We start from the raw sequence: 18,885 nt of genomic DNA on the forward strand, positions 1-18,885 counted from the left end.
TTACTGTAATATTTACACATGAGAATCCCATTTTTAATGTCAGTGTCTTTGCCTGGCTGTTAGGCAGTCGAGCAGCTGAACATAAAACCAAAGAGCTACAAGGATCTCCTGACAGACGAGCCCTTCACTCGCCAGGACATTGTGACACTGCAGGTAAACTTTGCTCCTTGTTACCTGTTGTACCACACAGCTCAATATAAAACCAGATTTTTTGCAGCAGGTGAAAGGTTGCTATTCCACTGTTCTAGCAGAAAACTAGAATGCTTGAACAGAGAAACTCTGCTGTATTTTCTTTGTTATCCAGGTGAGCTCCAATGATGCCATGTAACAGTCAGGAAGAGTAGTGAGGTATCCTACATGGTCTGTGGCATCAAAAGAAACGTGGGTTAGAATGTGAAGTGTTTAAACTTTTAGGAAGTTGACATGTTACTTTAAGACTGAAGTTGATTGTCCATCTCACTCTTTTGAAGATGTCTAAAAGAGTCAAAGCTTCAGAAAAGCATTTTCTATAGGGTATTTCTCTAAAGGAGAGTAAAATAAGCAGCAAATCAGAGTATTTTCTCTAAATGCTTGTTCAGAACGTTTTTCTTCTTAATAAATACCAGTGTTGGTCTTTTACTAATTTTAAAAGAATTAAAAACGAAATTAAAACAACATTATAAACTTCAGACTGTAAAAGACAGTTATTTACAGATGAAGTTTAGTATCAAAAGTTCTAAAACTTTAGTTTAAAAGCAGGCACTTTTAAGCTTACATGATTTGAAAACAGGGGAAAAAGGATTCCAGGATCATTATTATAGAAATCACGAGTTAGTATGCATCTCATGAACAGTTCATTGCCACTAACCAAGACTAATACAGTCTAATTCAAATAGAAAAATATTTTTCATTTTTGTCTAAATTTAAATTAAGTGTAGCCCTTCTTCCCTACTCCCCAGTGCTTCACAGCATGTTTTTAAATATTTTTACTGTGTTCCTTTGGGCTTGTTGCTGTTCAAGCTAATGCAACGAAGTAAAATGTTTTTAATCCAATGGAAGCAAAAAATGGAAGATCTTTTTCAGACTGAAAGCTCCCAACAGAATGTCATTTCAGTGTAACTGCAGGGGTGGTAATGGATTTGGAAATATGAAAAAGGACAACATGAGTGGCTAAAAATGTGTCTGGGCAGCAGTATGGAAAATGAAGTTATTTTGAACAAATAATTGAAATGTGCAGTCACTAAAAAAGTATTTCTGTGTGTTTTATAGGGTTGGGATTGAATGTATGTATAAAGAGTGTGTTCTTCTTACTTGCCTAGCCTTGATTTTTCACAGATGTTCTAGTCCCCTAAGTCTCAAAGGGCAGCAGCTAGCAGTTTAGTTGTTCCCTGTGTGGGTTTTTATCACTACTTTTCATCTTCATTGTGTTCTTGACATGTTTCTGTCTCACTCAGAGGAGTAACTGTTGGCACAAACCAGGTATATTCTGGTAGCTGGGCAGTCACTGGGGCATTGGGTGCCAGGAGGGCTCGTCCATGCACTGCTTGCCCTGTTAAGGTGGCATCAGTAATGTGTGAGTAGATTTGTTCCTCTGAAGGAAACAGTTCATTAGGGGTTGTTGTTAACTTCTGCAGTGCTATACTCTTCCTAAATAAGTTCAGAAATAGCAAATGTCCCATCTTGGAATGGGACTGGAAGAGACTTGACCATCTGTATGACCAGATAAAGTTTGACCTTCACCAAATTGGTTTTTAATTCTTTTTTTCAAGAAGAGTTTTCAACAAACAGACTAAAATGGCTTCAGGGTGTTGAAGGAGAATTAAGAGCCATTTCCTGCACTGCACATCACCCACTGCAAACTTGCATGTGTAACTTGATTTCTCCTGTTCAAATGCTGCCCTATTCTGACTTGCTCTCTTGAGGCCAGGATCCAACCTGCAGTGGCATGACTAGTGTGGGCACTAAAACTGCTTGAGTGTATGTGATATAGAAATGTGTTGTTATCTTCTCCTGGTATTTCCTTCATATAAATTATTGAAAGCCAGCCTGATGTCTGCTGTACAGGCTCTCTTGTTGACAACCCTGCAGGCAGCGTGCTGGCTCCCCACTGCCAAGCTCTGCCACCTGTGGCTCTGTTCCTTAGCCAGAGTTCATGACTGCAGTCTGCTGTGTTTCTGTGTTTCACCAGAGCTCTGTCCCAAATCCTGCTTCTCTTAAAAACCTCTCGGTTCTGGGTTGAAATTCATCCCTTTGTTGTTTTCCCATTCCCCCATGTGAATTGAGCACTGTGGTATCCAAGAGGGCTGCAATTGGGAGTGAGTTGGTATCACTGACCCTGCTGTTTGGCAGAAAAGTAGATATAAAGGAAGTTGCTAGAAAAACATTCTTTGCTTTGCAAATATCAGCTGAATAGGGCTGTGTGTAATAGTGTGGTTAGCAGCAGAAATTAGCATTTCCAGAGGCTGACTCTGAATGTCCTAGGAAACAGATGAGGTACCTACCTGTGTTTGGTAGTGAAATGCAACATGATAAATGGAAAATATAAATAATGTATGTTTACAGATTATTTGTATCATCACGTTTTTCCTTATTGATACATAAAGGGAATTCCTACAGCTGCTAGGGGTGTTCTTTTACCACAATAGCAATTGACCTCAAACTTGGCTTCTCTGTCCTAATATATATAATTAAAAAAAACCCCAAAAATATTTTTTTTTCAAAGGAGACATAATTGCATAATATTATTTTTCTGTTCTCGGTGCTAAACGTTATTCAAACACCAATCATAATCCTTCCCTGTTATGTTTTCTGCTAAACACCATCTCAGCTGGTAGCTTTGAATTTTGTTTCCTATTGCTATAAAGTTTACTTGTTAAAAAAGGCAATTTTTTTTAATTTGAAACTAAAAAAAGCAAAAGCACAACTTTAATTGTTAATAATACTGTCTTACATCTATGATGTTCTTGTCTTTGCAAAGGAGTCCTCAGTGCTTCCTACACATCCACATACAGAAATTGCTTTTTCCCCTGTTGAAATGCAAATGTCCTGGGGTAGTGTGGCAGTTTTTCATCAGCATATGGTGATATTATCCAGCCATGCAGGGCAGGAGGTAACGAGTAACACCAGACCCTGGGGTGTGAGATGGATTACCAGAACTGGAGTGCAGTTATTCAGGCAAAAGAGGCCATGGATTCTCATTTAATATCTTGCTGATAATGCCAGAAATACATGTGACGTTGTTCCATATGATGCCCTTCCTGGACACCAGCACTCCTAGTGTGACTGGATACTTTAGACTCCAGCTCTTTACCTTAAAGTTGAAATTTCCATTTCTTAGCTTTGTGATCTTGCCACAAGCTCAAGTCAAACTTTCCATCTTCTGCAGTGCAGGTCTTACATTGTCCAAGTTTCTCTTTCCTTACAGTTTATCATTATTTCATATAATTTTTCTCCCATCTCTACCGGTTCATATCTCTTTTAAATGGAATATTGCTGTTGTGTGTTGTCTGTGTTTCTCATAAATTTAAACCCAGTTATATTCTTTACCTTGAAAGATGACCAGCTCAGCCTGATTCAGCATCCCTTGCAAATGCCCTGGATGTGCTGCCAGGCAGCTCAGAACTGTGAGGTTTCTTAGTTGTAGTCAGTGGTAAGGGACAGTGTCAAGCACTTGGAGATCTGGGGACGGGGGGTCTGTGATGGCAAAGCTGATGTTGTTAACTCTTGTTTGCAGTGTTCTTACCTCCCTTTTCTTCTTCCCATTCTGGTACATTGCTGTTCATCATATCACTTTGCAATTGTTTTCAAGGTAGGATTCAGCACAGCGTTCAAAACAGTTTTGTTTAACCTAATTTGAAGTTATCTTCTAAGTAAATTTTTTAGGGGGTGTAGTTGAGTGCTAGATCTCAATGTCTGCTGTCCAGCATTTAATCTTTATGACAAAATCTGGTCAACAGTCTGGTATTAATTTATTATTAATTAGTGTGACTTAATTCCTTGTGTGTTTCAATCCTGTATTTTACAAATTATTCTTTGTGTAATGATGTGGACCTTCATCGCAAGCACATAAATCAGTATAACCTGGATTCCCTCACGTAAGAGTGGGCAGGCTGAAGCAGGTGTCTGCCCCAGCTCAGGATGGAGAGAGGAACAGGGTCAGGTAGTGCTTTGCTGGACACAGGGGTGGACTCTGACAGTGCTATGGACTTCTTCCCATCCCAGCAAGTGTGAGAGGTCCTGAGGAGAGCAAAGTGAGAATGCTGCAATCCCCTGCTTTCACATCCCATTTGGTAGGAAGCGTTCAGAGCAGCGAAGAACAATTTCCCCTTTAACGCCCTGTCAGTTTGTCATCCTGCACTGTTCACAAACAAGGGACAAACTCAAATTTGTGAGGATACAGCAGAAATTACTCCTGCTCTGGAGTAAGCTATTACTGAGCTGTGTGCTGGCAGGGGATTTAATGAGAAGTGTGGGTCTCCTCCATGGCAGTGCTCAGGTACTGACGTGGTGTGTTCCTCTCTGCAGGATGAATTGCAGCCAAGCCCTGTTGTGCCAGTGGTAGCAGGCACAGTGCTCTTCTGCTGGCAGCCTGCAGAGAGTCTTCCCTAGTAGATCTATGCTAAAAAATGCATCTTCTTTGCACTGCAGAAGTGGAGGGGCAAAAAGAAGAAAAGAAAAAAGGGTGTGGATAAATGCTACCAGGTTTGCTCCTGTTAAAGGAAAAAATGAAAGGCTCATACTGTTATGTGCTTCCATATGTCACTTTTATTGTCTCTGTATAAGCCAATCAGCTGTGGACAAGACGTGGTTCCCAACAAGCTGTTAAACAGCGCTGACATTTGTGGCAGGAAGCAGAGCCGATGAGCAGAGCTGGAGGTGGGTGAGCCACACACTGTTAATTGATATTGCACTCCCCAGCCATTCCTCTTTGCTCTGTGTGCGACAGAAGGTCAGAGCAGATTTCCTCACAATTGTGGATGAGGGCTCTGGGAGGGCCAACCCTGTGCCAGTGGGTGTGCAGAGGAGCTGCTAAAGAAGTGGGACGTGGTCACATGTGAAGGTGACAGCCCTGAGAATAATGAGGGATCCAGCACGGCCAACCACATGGTAGGAGAGGGATCAGGCCTCCAAGAAATCACACGGTCTAAAACTGCTGGGTTTAACCTGCTTTTTGGCAAGTTGTGTGTATGGTGCTTAAGATTAACAGAGTTTAAGCTGTTTCCCTAAGTGGGTAAAACCAGAAAATGACAGGAAAAAAACAAGTGGAATAAAACTTGAAGTTAATAGTTTTCAGAGTTTAGCTTTCTGGAAAACATTAAATATGAGACTTTTAATAGTCATGATAGTTAGCAACCCTTTGAAGTCTTTATCTGTGCTAGTGATTTGCTAAACAGGAGTTTATGGTTCGTAACCTTAATAAGAAAAGCCCTGAGACTGCCAACCATGGTGATTTGAATGCATATTTTTAGACAAGCTAAGACAAACAAAAGTAGGCCGAGTTACTCTTCATGGTTCATCTTCTGTTTTGGTTTTGTGCACTTACACAGAACTTATTTAAGTCTTTGAACTCTAGTTCTTAATCTTAACAGGACTGGGAACATCACCACGAGCCTGGCCTTTCTCTGACCAGGAGCTTGAGGCTTTGATGGTGTGGGTACATCCATCTGCCCATCCCTGCAGCTTCTCGTTCAGACTGCTCTGGTTCTGTGCCCAGTAGCTGTCAGGGATGCAATGAGAGGAGCTTGGCAGCCTAACTATTAGTGTTTAGACAGTTTTCTTCCTGAAGTGATATGTCTAAAGACTGGGCACACTTCTAAAATTTACGTAGTCCTACCTTCAAAAAATGTGTCTCTCGTGTTGTAGGACTCAGTACCATCAGTGAGGAAATGGGTTGTGTCTTCTGCAGCACAGGTTGGACTGGTCAGATGTGTTTCTGCTCTTGGGGGGGGTAGAAGCAAATGGTGTCTTGTGCTTAACATTCACTGCACTGCTCTCACACTTAGCATGCTAATTCTAATCCACACTAATTCTAATCAAACTTCTCCTGGTGTATCATGATGCTGTATTTTTGAGGGAGGAATAAATATGTCCCAGGTGTCCTGTGTAAGATGATACTCAAGTTTCAACTTGAGGAACTATTTGTGAGGGTTTTTTCCACTGACAGAGGGAAACCTGTTTTGGAGTAGGTGCATGGGTTGTTCCCCTTCTCAATGTGTGGTGACTCTTGCTTTGCAGAATCAGGAGTACAAGAGTCTGTGTGAACAGGCTCATTGCTGATGTTGGTTGGGGTTGATGACTTTGTATTTTTGTATCTTTCTGTGGTTTGGGGAGTATGGAAGTTGTTCTGTGTCCCCCTGTTCTTTTATTATGGTGGTGTCTGCCCTTCAGACTAGTCTGTTGCAAGGAACTGGTGCCCACCAAGCTCTCTGACATTTCTTTTTTCAATTATTATTTTCAGGATCCAACAAACCTGGATAAGTTCAACGTCTCAAACTTCTTTCATGTTAAGAACAACATAAAAGTAGTTGATCCAGGTAAGGATGAGATGAAGGTGGGCTGAGAAAACCCCAGCCCAAATGTGGCATTGACTCTGTTTTCTGGTTGGACATCCCTCAATGGCTGGTGCTTGGAAAGCTGCTTGGAAACATGAATAACTTGTGGAATCTGTCCCTTGCACATCAAAAAGTGTAAACATATTTTGAAGCAAAGACATGATTTTTTGAGAACTCATTAACTGTCTCTATTGAGTGCTGTGCAAACAGGGAAAGCTTTCCATGCCCTTTCAGAGTGAGTGGGTACATGAGAGAGAAGTGAGAATGCCTGTTAGCCTCATACCAGAACCAAGACAAGGGAACCTGCCTCTTCTCACACTCCTCTGCTAGACCTCCTTCATATTTATCAGCAATGTATTGCCCATCCTTCTGTCTTGAGAACAATGGGCATCTGCCAAGTAAGATTTTTCTCAAATAATCTCAAAATTATGGTTTTGGTGAAAAATACAATGCTTTTTTTCTAGATATCCTAGACACTTGATTCTCATTTATTTTGTGATTTTTTGATAACTAAATGCTTAGTAATATCTGCTAATATTAAACTGCTGAAGGAAAAAAATTCTCTCCTTTGCCCTTGTGGGTTCCTATAGACCTGTTTCTAATGAGGTCTGATTGCTAATTCTAAGCAAAGTGTGTTTCTCTGGGTCTTATTATGCTCATATCTGTTTTTCTGGGGGTTTTTTTGGTTTTCTTATCTACTGTTCTGCAAGCAAGCATCTCTTTCTATTTACCTGCTCAGAATAAGTGGGTATTATCTCAGAAATGGCATATATAATATCTAGCAAATAGTAGGCATATCAAGATAGAGAACAAGTGAAACTTTTAAAAATTAAAAAATAAAATTAAAAACTAAATAAATCAAATTCTACAGTCCAGTCCAGCAGCCTCCTCCTCCAGTATCACATGAAAGATCTGATCCTGGGATTTTTGCATCATAGGCCTGGCCATTCAGTGAGGAGATGAAGAACAGAAGTCTATATTGTATCCAACTGTATTTTGCCTTTATTGTTCTGTAAAAATTTTCCAAGGCTTGAATGGACTTAGGTAATTTCTCATGGTTTCAAATAAATTTTTACGGTAATTGGATTAATTATTTTTTTCTTTTCATGTACATCATATTGGCATTTATTGTGCTATATTTCGAGTTACAGTGTCATAAGTGTTGCTATTTGTCACTGTCTGCAGGAATAAACATAGTAAGTAGGCCTTTCTGTTTTTAAAAAAAATAGAATTAATACCTGACAGAGTTTTGTGTGATTAGATATGTAATAAACTGAAGGAGAACAAAATACAGTGTTTCTTTTAGCTCTGAAGTGATTTAACTTTGTCTTACCTAGATGAAGAAAAAGCAAAATTAGATCCATCTTACTATTTGAAAAATACAAACACAGAGACCCGAGAGACTTTACTGGAGCTTTATAAGGAATTCAAAGGCGATGATATTTTAGCAGCTACTATGAAGGCTCCTGAAAAGAAGAAAGTGGATAAGCTGAATGCAGTAAGTTGACTTAATTTGCAGTTTGGCACTGACTGACTTCTTCAAGAATGGTAATAGGTGTTTTTCAGCTTAGGGGCCGTATTGCAGCATAACCAGACACTGCTCCTTCTGTCTTCTGCCACATGGAAATTTGTCATAGATGAAAATCTGAGAATCATATTGGGATTCCTTAGAACAGCATTGTATGTGTCAGTGAGTTTCTGTTTGTTAAATCATTGTAAATGAACCCACACATTTGAGAACTGGAGCACAATAAGAAGAAGAATCCTTATGATGTGGTTATGATGTGTATGTTGGCAGAACCTTTTTCCCAGGTTGTAATCTCTTGCTTTGAATTTGTTTATCATTGCTTCCTGCAGTTATTGGCAGAGAGAGCACACCTTGAGGGCAGTGCAAGTGAATCATTTCTGGTGTGGGCAAATACATAAATCATCCACAGCTGCTTCTCCATTTCTTTTTCCACTGGAATGTAGGATTTTAGTGGAATATTTTAAAGGATGTTCTTCCAGGTGCATGTTACTCTGTGTTCATGGTTCTCAAGAGAAATAATTCATCTACATCTAGATTTCCTACATCAAAGGCTGTTTGTAATGGGCCAGACAGAGTATTCTTCTCCCCTTTAATAATTCTGGGATGTGTGTGCCTACTTGCTTTGATTACAGCTCTTAGTGAGCAGGCTTAGGGATGGATTAGGGAATGTGTGTGACCAAGAAGGAGGATCACATTTGCTCCTTTTTCAGGGCATTGTTGTGTTATAATAAAAAAAATGTAGGGAGAAGAAAAGGAGGGGAGAGACAATGGTGAGCTCTCACATGCTGGGGAGTGGGATCAGCAGCTGATGAGGTGGATGGGCATGGCTGTAACTTCCTTAGGGTGCAGTGAAACCTTGAGGAATGAGCACTGGCCTGGCCTGGATTCTTTACAGGCATTTCTGCAAAGCTGCTAAACCTGTCTCCGGGTTTATTAGATCTTTGTAATTTACTCCAAAATCCATGTGTGACGTTAACATTTCCTTTCTGCAGAAGAATTACAGGGCTCAAAATAGACAGTGGGAGCCGTGGGACAGAGCCTGTGCTCGCAGAGGGGCCCTGTGTGGGAGGGGTGCTTTGCTCTCCCCTGTGCTATCTCTGTGCTTCACTGGTTTCCTTCCACTCACTCAGCAACACTGGAGACTTTTACAGATGTCTTGCCAGCAGTGCTCCTTTCCTATCTCCACCTGTGGACATACAAATAAATTCTCATAATAGAATCTTTGCATAGTGATGTATTAAACTGTAGTGGAAACATTAAGCCCCTTTGGCTCAGCTCATGAGCAGCCTTAACTCCAGTTTCATCAGAGCACGTGTTGGGGTAGCAGATGGAGAATTATTGCTGCTCTGGATATTTGCTTCTGTCAGCAGGAGCTGGAGCAGAAAGTTTGCCCTCAGAAGGATGACATTTGTGTGTTTCTAGTGCTTATATAGTATCTTTAGGAGATAAATTCTAAGACCTAATGCCTTTTTCGTGTGCTTTTTCCTCTGCAAACAGGCTCACTATTCCACTGGAGCTGTAAGTGCTTCCTTCACCTCCACTGCAATGGTGCCTGAAACTACTCACGAAGCAGGTACCAGAGCCCCTCCCTCCCTTCCATCTTCAAGTGTGCTCCTTGGCACACACACATTGATTGGGACTGAAGGAATGCATTGATGATTGGTCAGTACGAATGCCATGGAAATGTATTCCCTAAGCAGATACAGACTTACTTTCCAGTGAGCTCACTCTGAAAATAATGGAGCAATTATGAATTAGCTTTGGCTTTGAATGGCAGTTACTTTTGTTGCATGGAAATTAATGGGACGTTTTTTATGCCTGGGGACCACAAAGCGAGATATTCCCTTCTGTAAGTTAGGAATGAAGTATAATCTTCCCTCAGATAGCATACAAAGTCTTGCCCACCTTTTTGACCTGCCTCAGTATTGGTTAGAAGGACAACAAGTTTTGTGGTGATAACTTTTGATTCACTACTTTTCCAGGTAACATGAAAATGCATTTTAGTACAATAAAGTTTTCCTTTTATTCTCCAGCCTAAACAAAAATGTATAAAATTTATTTAATTTGGATATTGATTTAATAGCTGAGTGATTAGTATTTCCAGTTAAAGAGGGAGGTCTGGCTTTGGGCACTAAAATTCAGACATCACATACTTAGGCAAAGATTGAATACCGTGTTTCCCAAGTTCAGTTCCTTTACTTGGTGTATTACAGTGATTTGCAGGTGACTCTTTAAGTATTGAAAGTATCTGACTAACTGGACATTTTGACAAAATGGAAATGGAAACATCCTAGATTGATCCTTTGGTTTGACTTTCCAGAAGTGTCCAGTAGCAGCTTCATTTGTTTTCAGAACTGGGTAGGTCTCTGTATGTCAGCAGTTTGTGGTTGACTGATGACTACCTGCTTGGCTTCCAAGACTGACAAGAAAAAATTTGGTTTCAAAGTAAAGTTTGTGGTTGGTAGACATTACTTGAAAATTATAGTTTGTAATACTGAATGCTTCTCTGATTTAAAATATAGATTATATTTTTGGTTCTCAAGGAGTTGGTGGTTTTCTATAATGGAAAGTGTTTTGCACAGAGATTAATATGAAGTTATTGTAGATAAATTGCAGGGTACAATCCCTGAAGACCCAGTACCCAGGGGTAGAGGTCAGACAGGGGAATCTGTGAATTGTTTTCTGATGATTTCTAGAGATCAGTGAGTAAGCTTCCAGAGAGCTAATTGTTTGTCTTTTCCTTTGCTACAGCTGCTATTGAAGATGATGTTGTGAGGTACCAGTATGTGAAGAAGAAGGGATATGTGCGACTTCACACTAATAAAGGAGACCTAAACCTGGAGCTGCACTGTGACATGGTACTGTGCCCCACAGGATGTATCTCTGTAGATAAGAAACAGAAGCTGGCAGTGGAAATGTCAAAGGAAAACAATAGTGTGTAGTTGCAGTAGATACAGATAAATAACAAGCTTTCAGTAGTTTTAATGTATTTTCATACATACACAAAACTCCATTTGTTAAATCTAGGTATTATTTTATTTATAATACTACTATATGTATAAATGGTCTTTGTAAGCAGTCCCATTGTTTTAATAGACTACTTACAACATGCCAAGGTACATGTTTAGAGCTTCAAAGGGACCCAAAGGATTAGTGACCCAAACAATGACAAAGAAGGAAGAGAGAAGAGAGAAGGCAGAGCACAGAGAAGAGAGAGTAACCCAAGGTTACACAGCAGGTTACTGACAGGACCAGGAAAAGAACCTCAATGAAACCAAGAGCAGTCTGTCAGCCTGAGTATGTGTAGTTGAGATCCCCAGAAATGGTTAGATTTGTTTTTAAAGCCTAAGCTTTACAGAACAGCCCTAAATGAAAACCTTAGAATATGTTTTTTACTCCCTGTTGTCTCAGTTTTAAAAGTTCAAGTTTTCAAACATCTTCCATTTGCCATTAGGAGAAGTTAATTTTAAAAAACAACAGACTAGAGTTTTTTATAGTCTGTACAGTCTGATTCTGGGGGAAATCTGTGGCTCTTAAAATAATAAACATGGCAAGACTTACGATAGATGGATGAGTTGTGGCAACACTGATGTCTCGGACGTCACTGCTTGATAGTGTGTTTGCTTATTTATTTGTACAGCCACATCTATAAAAGGAAAAAAAATTCAACATGAAAAGCCCAAACCTTCCATTGTTTGCTGAGATTTTTGACTCAGGAGATGATAGCCCTGAAGGTAGATGTTTTAGAAAGCTGAAGGATGCGAATAGAGGTTTACATGGTAAAATTTCTACTTGTTGTGAGCCTCACAGAGTTTAAAAGTAAGTGATGCTGGTTGGGAGCTGGGGTGCCTGGTGTGAAATCCAGAGATGTACTGGGAGAATGCATCCATTTTTGCCTGTGAGAAAGAAAAAGGTACAAACAACATAAACCTTCCAGCTTTCCCTTCTCTTACTTTCTCTCCCAGGAGTCAGGCACAAGATATGTGCAAACATCTCGAGCTGATCTGTGGAACAGTCTGAGAATCTCCAGAGCAGCCTGGAGTGCTGGGAATCCTGTAGGGCACTGCCATCCCTGCAGGTGTTTACCATGCTCTTAAATAGGAATGGGGTAATAAGGCAAAAAGCAGAGGAAGTCAGTACAGCAATATTTGGGGGAAGCAGCAGAATGAGCAGATTGCATTGACTCATTTGTTTTGCCATATGTTCCAAAGTGGCTCCTGGCTGGAGCAGCCTGACTGCAGCTATTCCTATCAGTGTGGGCTTTTGGGCCACATATGTGACCAGTGGCACTCTGTCCTGAGGACCCAGTCTCAATTGCTCATTATAAACTTCCTGTATGATGTCCATTGTGTTCCTTTTTTTTCAGATGAATTTCTATTCATCTCCCTTTCACACACAAAGCTTCCTCATGTACACATTGGAGGTGTGTGCTGTTTTACACAACCAGACATGCTTGAACACTGGCCTCCCACCATCTGTTCCTTCTGTGTTGATTAAATCTGTGTGAATTCAGCAGACCTTTGGCACTGCTGAGGGGAAAAAGATATATATTTAGAATAAATAGGAAAAACTTGCTGCTTTAGGGAGGTTTTCACAACATCCACTTTAGGTCATCACCCTAGGTCTATGAAATCAGTCCTTTCCGGGAGGCACTTGTTTTTCTCCCTTTACTATATAAGGAATTTGTGCTTCTGACTTTGGTTTTCCTGCATGACACTGAGGTTTAGGCACCTAAGGTCACTCAGTGCAGACAGAGCAAACATCTGTCACAAACATGGACACAGACCAGCTACGATGGATCTACTGAGATTGCAAAGACATAGAAAATGGAGAAGTACCAAAATCTAAGCATTGTTAAACACATGTAGCTCACCCTGCCTGTGAATATGCATGGAAACAGCCTTAATCATATGCCAAGTGTTTATCAGCTCTTCTGGCTTATCCAGTGCACAGGCTGAACCAGTCCTGGGAGCTGCTTGGAGCTGTCTGGTGAAACGGTTTATAGACAAAATTTGGTTTTCTTACAAAAGTGTAGAATGTGGGTAAGGTCCTTGAATACAATCAGAGGGAGCTGGGCTATAACATAATGCTCACCCACATTAATGTGCACTGGCTTTTTTGTTAATTGCTGAGGGATATCCTGTGCTCTGGTTATTCTGGAAGCCACCCCAACAGTGATCATATTTGTGCAGTACTGCAAATAAATGATTGTGAAATGCTTAAGGAAGCTTGAGGGGGAGGTTGCTATATAAATATGGCAGATAAATACTGTGTCCAGTATATACTGTGCAACATTTGAATTGCATTTTAAAATAGTCTTATGGTTTAGATTTCAATCTATAATTTGAGGTGAAGTCTCCTCACTAAAGGAGCAGCAAGTGACATATTTGCTGTGTAAGAGTGTATGTCTGCTGAGTCTCCAGTTGTATATTCATGGCTCTGGGCTGTATTTAAGGAAAATATTCTTGCAGTTGTGCTCTCAGCACTCTGCACTGCTTCTACCCAGGAACTCTTGCCTTCAGGACCCTTCTTGGGTTCTCACTCCCTCTCCCTTCATAGCTCTGTTGCCTCCTTTCTTTCTCATTTTTCGTGAGCTATCTGGCAGTATGGATTGTTTGGAGTTCAGTCCATATGTACACATGGAAACTTTTGTTTAAAGATAAATCTAGGATTCTTCATATACAAGTACTTTAAGCTGTCAGTCAATAAGATTGATAGTGATGAAATTATTCCTAGCACCAAAAACCTTGTCTAGAAATGTTTTATATTGATCCAGGGGAGAAAATCAGTGTTGCAGTGTGATTGAAGTCATCAGTTACTTTGTGACATGATTCAGAAAGGGTATGAAATAGGGCTAGAATCCAGATATTTTCAGTGCTTGAAATCACTTGTTCAGAGCACCAGAAAACTTCACTTATGTTCCAGAAAGATGATGTGTGGTTTAAGTCATTGTCCTGAAAAATGCAATTAAAAGACTTCAGCAGATAAGCTGGATTTTTTTCTACCCTTTTGAATTTGTGCCTCAAATGAGCAAAGCCACACTCCTGTTCTCTCTGCGTCATAGCTGTGCCTACTGCTCTTTTTTGCCATTTGTTTTTCTCCCAGTCTTCTTATTGAGATACAGCATGTTCCTCCTGATGGGGACTAATCAGGTGGCCATTTGTAGGGACGTTTTCCAGGAAGCTGAGTTCCCCTGTGCATAAGCAACATTTGTTGTATATAATAATTGGATGCAAATTTACAAAAATGCTACTTACCAGAAGTAATTCTGGCAAGTACAGAAGATTTAACAAGTGTTATCCTTTCAGTTCTAGTCTTATGCTTTGCTGAACAAATAAATTATGAAGAAATAACTGATGAAAGGCAATGAATTTCACTGGATTTCTTGTATTTTATTTACTGTGATTTTTCTAGTCTCCTCAAGTTCTTTTAGCTGCTTTATTCAGGAACAGCTGTATATTATCTGTGTGTGTTCTGCTGTATTAGTCGCTAGAGTGATGCAGTTATACCTTGTAGGTGGTGGAGCAACCATTTTTAAAAATATATATGTATGTATGTATAAATACATAAATGTAATGCTCGAGAAGATCCTGGCAAAATGATGAACCCTTGGTTTGGTGTTCTCCCTCCCTTCTCTCCTTTGTGAGTTCCCCTCACACCAGTGGTCGCTCTGGGGTGATGATCTGGTGGTTAAGCACATGCTGATCATGGTAATTCAATACTAATCCATAACTGCCACAGCAGTTTTTGTAAATTCACCTGTCTCTCTCATTTTAAGGTTTAAGGGCAAGTTGACATAATAAAGAAGAATGTGAGATGGATTTCAAAGCTCCATGCAGCACTCCACAAATGCTTTTTGAGGTTTTAGGACCTGGCAAACTCTGCCTAATGATGGTGTCTTGGCATAGCTATCTGAAGAAGCCATTATTTGACAAACATTGATGTTTTAATCTTTTGAGGCCCTTTGACCTGTTAAACATGCCTGTGATGTACAGTTGTGTAATCCAGCCTCTGTTCTTTGAAATCATCTCCTTTTGTGTGAGGGACTGTTCTGAAGATCAGAAGCCTGTAAACTTCTTATCCATTTCCAGTGGGAAAGAAGTGAGTTGCTGTAAAAATCCTTTGACCTCTTGGCATGATGAGGTTCTCCAATCTTCCTGAATCTCTCATTTTCTTTCTGTCTTAAACCTCCAGTCTTGCTTTCTGTCAATGTCTTATTGGCACTGTCTGGCACATAACTGGCTGATGTTTTACCAGTGTCTGTCCACTCAGTTAGTATGACTGTAGGGATGAAGTGCAGTGGTCTTGACGTAGTTTTAATGGCTTGTTTCATGTTTTTTCATCAAAAGAGGTGATTATAGGAAGAGCTGCAACTTTCAACTTTGAGAGTTCTTGTCAACAGAAACTAAAAACAAACAAACAAAGCTGTGCTTTTCCAGTAGAAGAGCAGCTGGATAAAAATGTTTGTTGGAGAGGATGTTGTTTCTTCTTGGTGTGCTTTTTCCTCAAAGTGCTACCCTAGCAAATCTATTGCTCTTTGTGGTTGAGAGTGGGATGGCTCTGCACAGCCATCTTGATTAACAGGTCATTTCTAGGTTGTTCTAAGTAACTGGCAGCTCATACTTCAAATAGTTTAACTTTGGGGGCATTAACAACTGCTTGTGGTTTAACCCCAGTCAGCAGCTCAGCCCCACACAGCCACACACTCACTCCCCACCGTGGGATGGGGGAGAGAGCCAGAAAAGGGAGAACACTTGTGGGCTGAGATAAAGGCAGTTTAATAGGTAAGGCAAAAGCTGCACACACAAGCAAAGCAAAATAAGACATGAATTCACCACTGCCCATGGGCAGGCAGGTGTTCAGCCATCCCCAGGACACCCACAGTGGTGACTTGGGAAGACAAATTCCATCATTCTTAACATTCCCCCCCTTCCTCCTTCTTTCCCTGGCTTTATATGCTGAGCATGGTGTCATATGGTCTGGAATATCCCCTTGGTCAGTTGGGATCAGCTGTCCTGGCTGTGTCCTCTCCCAACTCGTTTTGCACCCCCAGTCTGCTCACTGGTGGGGTGGGGTGAGAGGTAGGAAAGGCCTTGACTCTGTGAGCCCTGCTCAGCAATAGTGAAAACATCCCTGAATTATCAACACTGTTGTCAGCACAAATCCCAAACCCAGCCCCATGGTAGCTGCTCTGAAGGTTCACTCTCCCCCAGGCAAAGCCAGCACACAGCCATGCTGGAGAGAGAAGGAACATTTTCATGGGAGATGTCAGTAGGAAGTGCCCTGTCTGGATGCTGCCATCATGTGCTTGTCCTCAGTGCTGTTCTGCAGCAGTGAAGGGGCACTGGGAGTCCCTGATGTCCCCCCTGTCCATGCCTGAGTGGGACATTCAGCGTGGGGTTGTCAACCTCTCCCTGCACTGTGGGGCTGCTGCCCGGGGCTGTCTCTGCATGGCAGCCTTTGGCCTTGGATAATTAGTGGGAAGGCATTCTGCACATTTGGACTCTTTCTGCCCTCCCAGCTGCCCTGACAAGCTGGATTTTGGAAGGGAGTTGGTTGGTTTTGGATTGTGCCACTCGATTTTTGACGTTTTCAGGCATGAGGTGCAGCCATCCCATCCCAGCTGTGTCTGCCCCTCAGTGATCCTGACCCCGAGGATGAGGTGGATGGAGTTACACAGCCACTGCTCTGCATCCTTCTCTGACATGTTCCTTGTTTGTACCTTGGCTGCTCTGATGAGAGCAGGGTGACCTTGGGAGGCTGATGGCTACCAGAGCTGTCCTGTCTCCATGCAAGTTGTTACAGGTTGCATCTTCTGAAAAGGTGGGATTTATGTGCAGTCAATTGCAGGCTGGTGAAATGCCAGGGAGCCTCCATGGGACCTGCAATATCCAAGTTTTACAGCTGCTGGAGCTTGCTCAAGCAATTAAAGTTGCATCCTTGTTTAGGCTGTGTCTACCAGTGCTGTGTCCTGCTTGCCAGCCCCATCCTTATCAGCATCCAGCCCTGCACTATGCTGTCTGACAAACTCCTCAACCCTTGTGTGATGACAAATTTGAGAGGGGTGGGAAGAGGATTGTTTTCTTTTCTACCACTGCAATAAATATAAGTTAGAGGGAAAGTAATAAGTGTGGCTAGAGATGCTGACTCTGACTCTGACTCTGGAAAAGTAGTAGTTAAAAATGACAAATTAGATGAGTGAATTAGATGCCTTATTTCACTTGAATTGTGCTCAGCTAAACTGATTGATTGTCCCTGTGTTTGCAAAAAAGTGAGAAGTAAAACTGAAGTGTGTCGTCTTTTTACTGGCATCTTGTCTAAGCTGAGCATCTTGCTTAGACTTTGGAAAAGTTTTTGGTAGCATAGTGAATGTCAGTATTGTGTAAGAAATGCCTTTTAAAAGTGAAATTTAGCTATCTGCTGAAGTCTTTGCTAAGTAGCTGATTAAATTACCGTGGATTTCTGTGTAATGAGAATGCATTAATTCTTCTCTTTGTTCTAAGTGAACTTTGAGGCTTTGAGGTAGCAAAATAGGCAAATGTTTACTGTCAAGTCAGTAATCTATTACCTGAGGCATAGTTCACTTGTTCTGATTCTTTTTTATTACCAGTAAGTGTCTGGCCAAGTGTTTCCCCCCAGTGCCCTGGTGCTTTCCTGTCTGCAGTGCTCCCTCACTGAGCTGTGCTCCTCTGGCCCCAGCGGGTTTGCTCCCGGTGTGACCAGGCTGGGAAAGGGGCCCCTTCCCTCAGCTGGGGCCTTCTTGAACTGAACCACCACAACCTGTCCCAGCTCAGCCCCTCTGGCACACGGGAGAACTGTCAGCAGGAAAGAAGAGCTGGCAGGGAGTGATGTTTAGGTCTGTAGTAAACGTTTTTCCTACAGGAAATGTCATGGACTTCCCTCAGTGAAATTCTTCCTATGCTTCTACACTGCACTTTGTGGAGCTTTTGATTTTCTTGTCCCTCTTGCTCTGAAACAACTGGAATGTGCTCCTGGTCCATTGGTGCATAGTGAAGTAGGGCAGTTTAAATGGCCTTCCAGAACAGTATTGCACGTTGAAATGCTGTAGAAACACGCAGAATTGCACGTAGAAACATTTATATGTCCAGTTTCTTTCCATACCTTGGAGGAGGGAACAAACACTTGCACCTGATAGATGGTGATTCCTGAAACTGCTCTATTACGGTTGGCTCTGACTACACCCTAAATAAAGCCAAGCTTTTATTGCTGAGTTCTTGTCTGTGTGGTGGGTGGGCTGTGAGGACTAGATTGAAAGGGATGGGGAGGACTGAGTCTAAACCTTACCAAAACACCTATTTATGGATTCATACATTAGAAGGGTTACTGAATGAACAGTTGCAAGAGTGAAAATGCTCTCTCTCTATATATATATAAAAAAGGGATGTAAATGGATTAAAGCTAAACAAAATCCACCTTGCATTTTAAAGGGGATCTATGTTCAAAAAATTAAAGGCTTTGTTTGAAGCCTTAGAAATTTCCATCACTAGTTCATGCCTCTTAGTAGCAGGATTCTGGCATTTATGTGATAAGATGAAGGCTGTAGAACGCAATTTTAATTTGTGAGGAATGAGCTTTTCATTATTTCTGCTTTGAAACATAGGGTTAATGAGCATGTAGCAAGGCTCCGTAGTTTAGTGCCATTACTACAGTTCATCCAATTTAGAGGAAGAAAAAGAAATAAAAGGGAAGTGGAATTAGCACAAGAAAATTATACAGATGTGGGAATGACAGCTGAATGCTTAGTGTGAAATTTCCCTTCAAGGTTCATGCACATCCTCAAGGGATGGAGCATTTTGAAATGATTAG

At 41.2% G+C, this 18,885-nt stretch overlaps 1 protein-coding gene across 1 annotated transcript in view; it reads left to right on the top strand.

Annotated features, from left to right (window-relative positions):
* PPIL2 (peptidylprolyl isomerase like 2) overlaps window positions 1-18,885 on the top strand; it is a 68,742-nt gene that overhangs the window by 20,461 nt on the left and 29,396 nt on the right. The window contains exons 8-12 of the mRNA XM_032705627.1: window positions 64-153; window positions 6,437-6,512; window positions 7,868-8,028; window positions 9,556-9,631; window positions 10,810-10,916. Coding sequence (XP_032561518.1) covers window positions 64-153; window positions 6,437-6,512; window positions 7,868-8,028; window positions 9,556-9,631; window positions 10,810-10,916 — 510 coding nt within the window. The remainder of the gene's footprint in view (window positions 1-63; window positions 154-6,436; window positions 6,513-7,867; window positions 8,029-9,555; window positions 9,632-10,809; window positions 10,917-18,885) is intronic.

The sequence above is a fragment of the Chiroxiphia lanceolata genome, chromosome 18 (assembly GCF_009829145.1).
Source record: "Chiroxiphia lanceolata isolate bChiLan1 chromosome 18, bChiLan1.pri, whole genome shotgun sequence".
Lineage (NCBI taxonomy): Eukaryota > Metazoa > Chordata > Aves > Passeriformes > Pipridae > Chiroxiphia > Chiroxiphia lanceolata.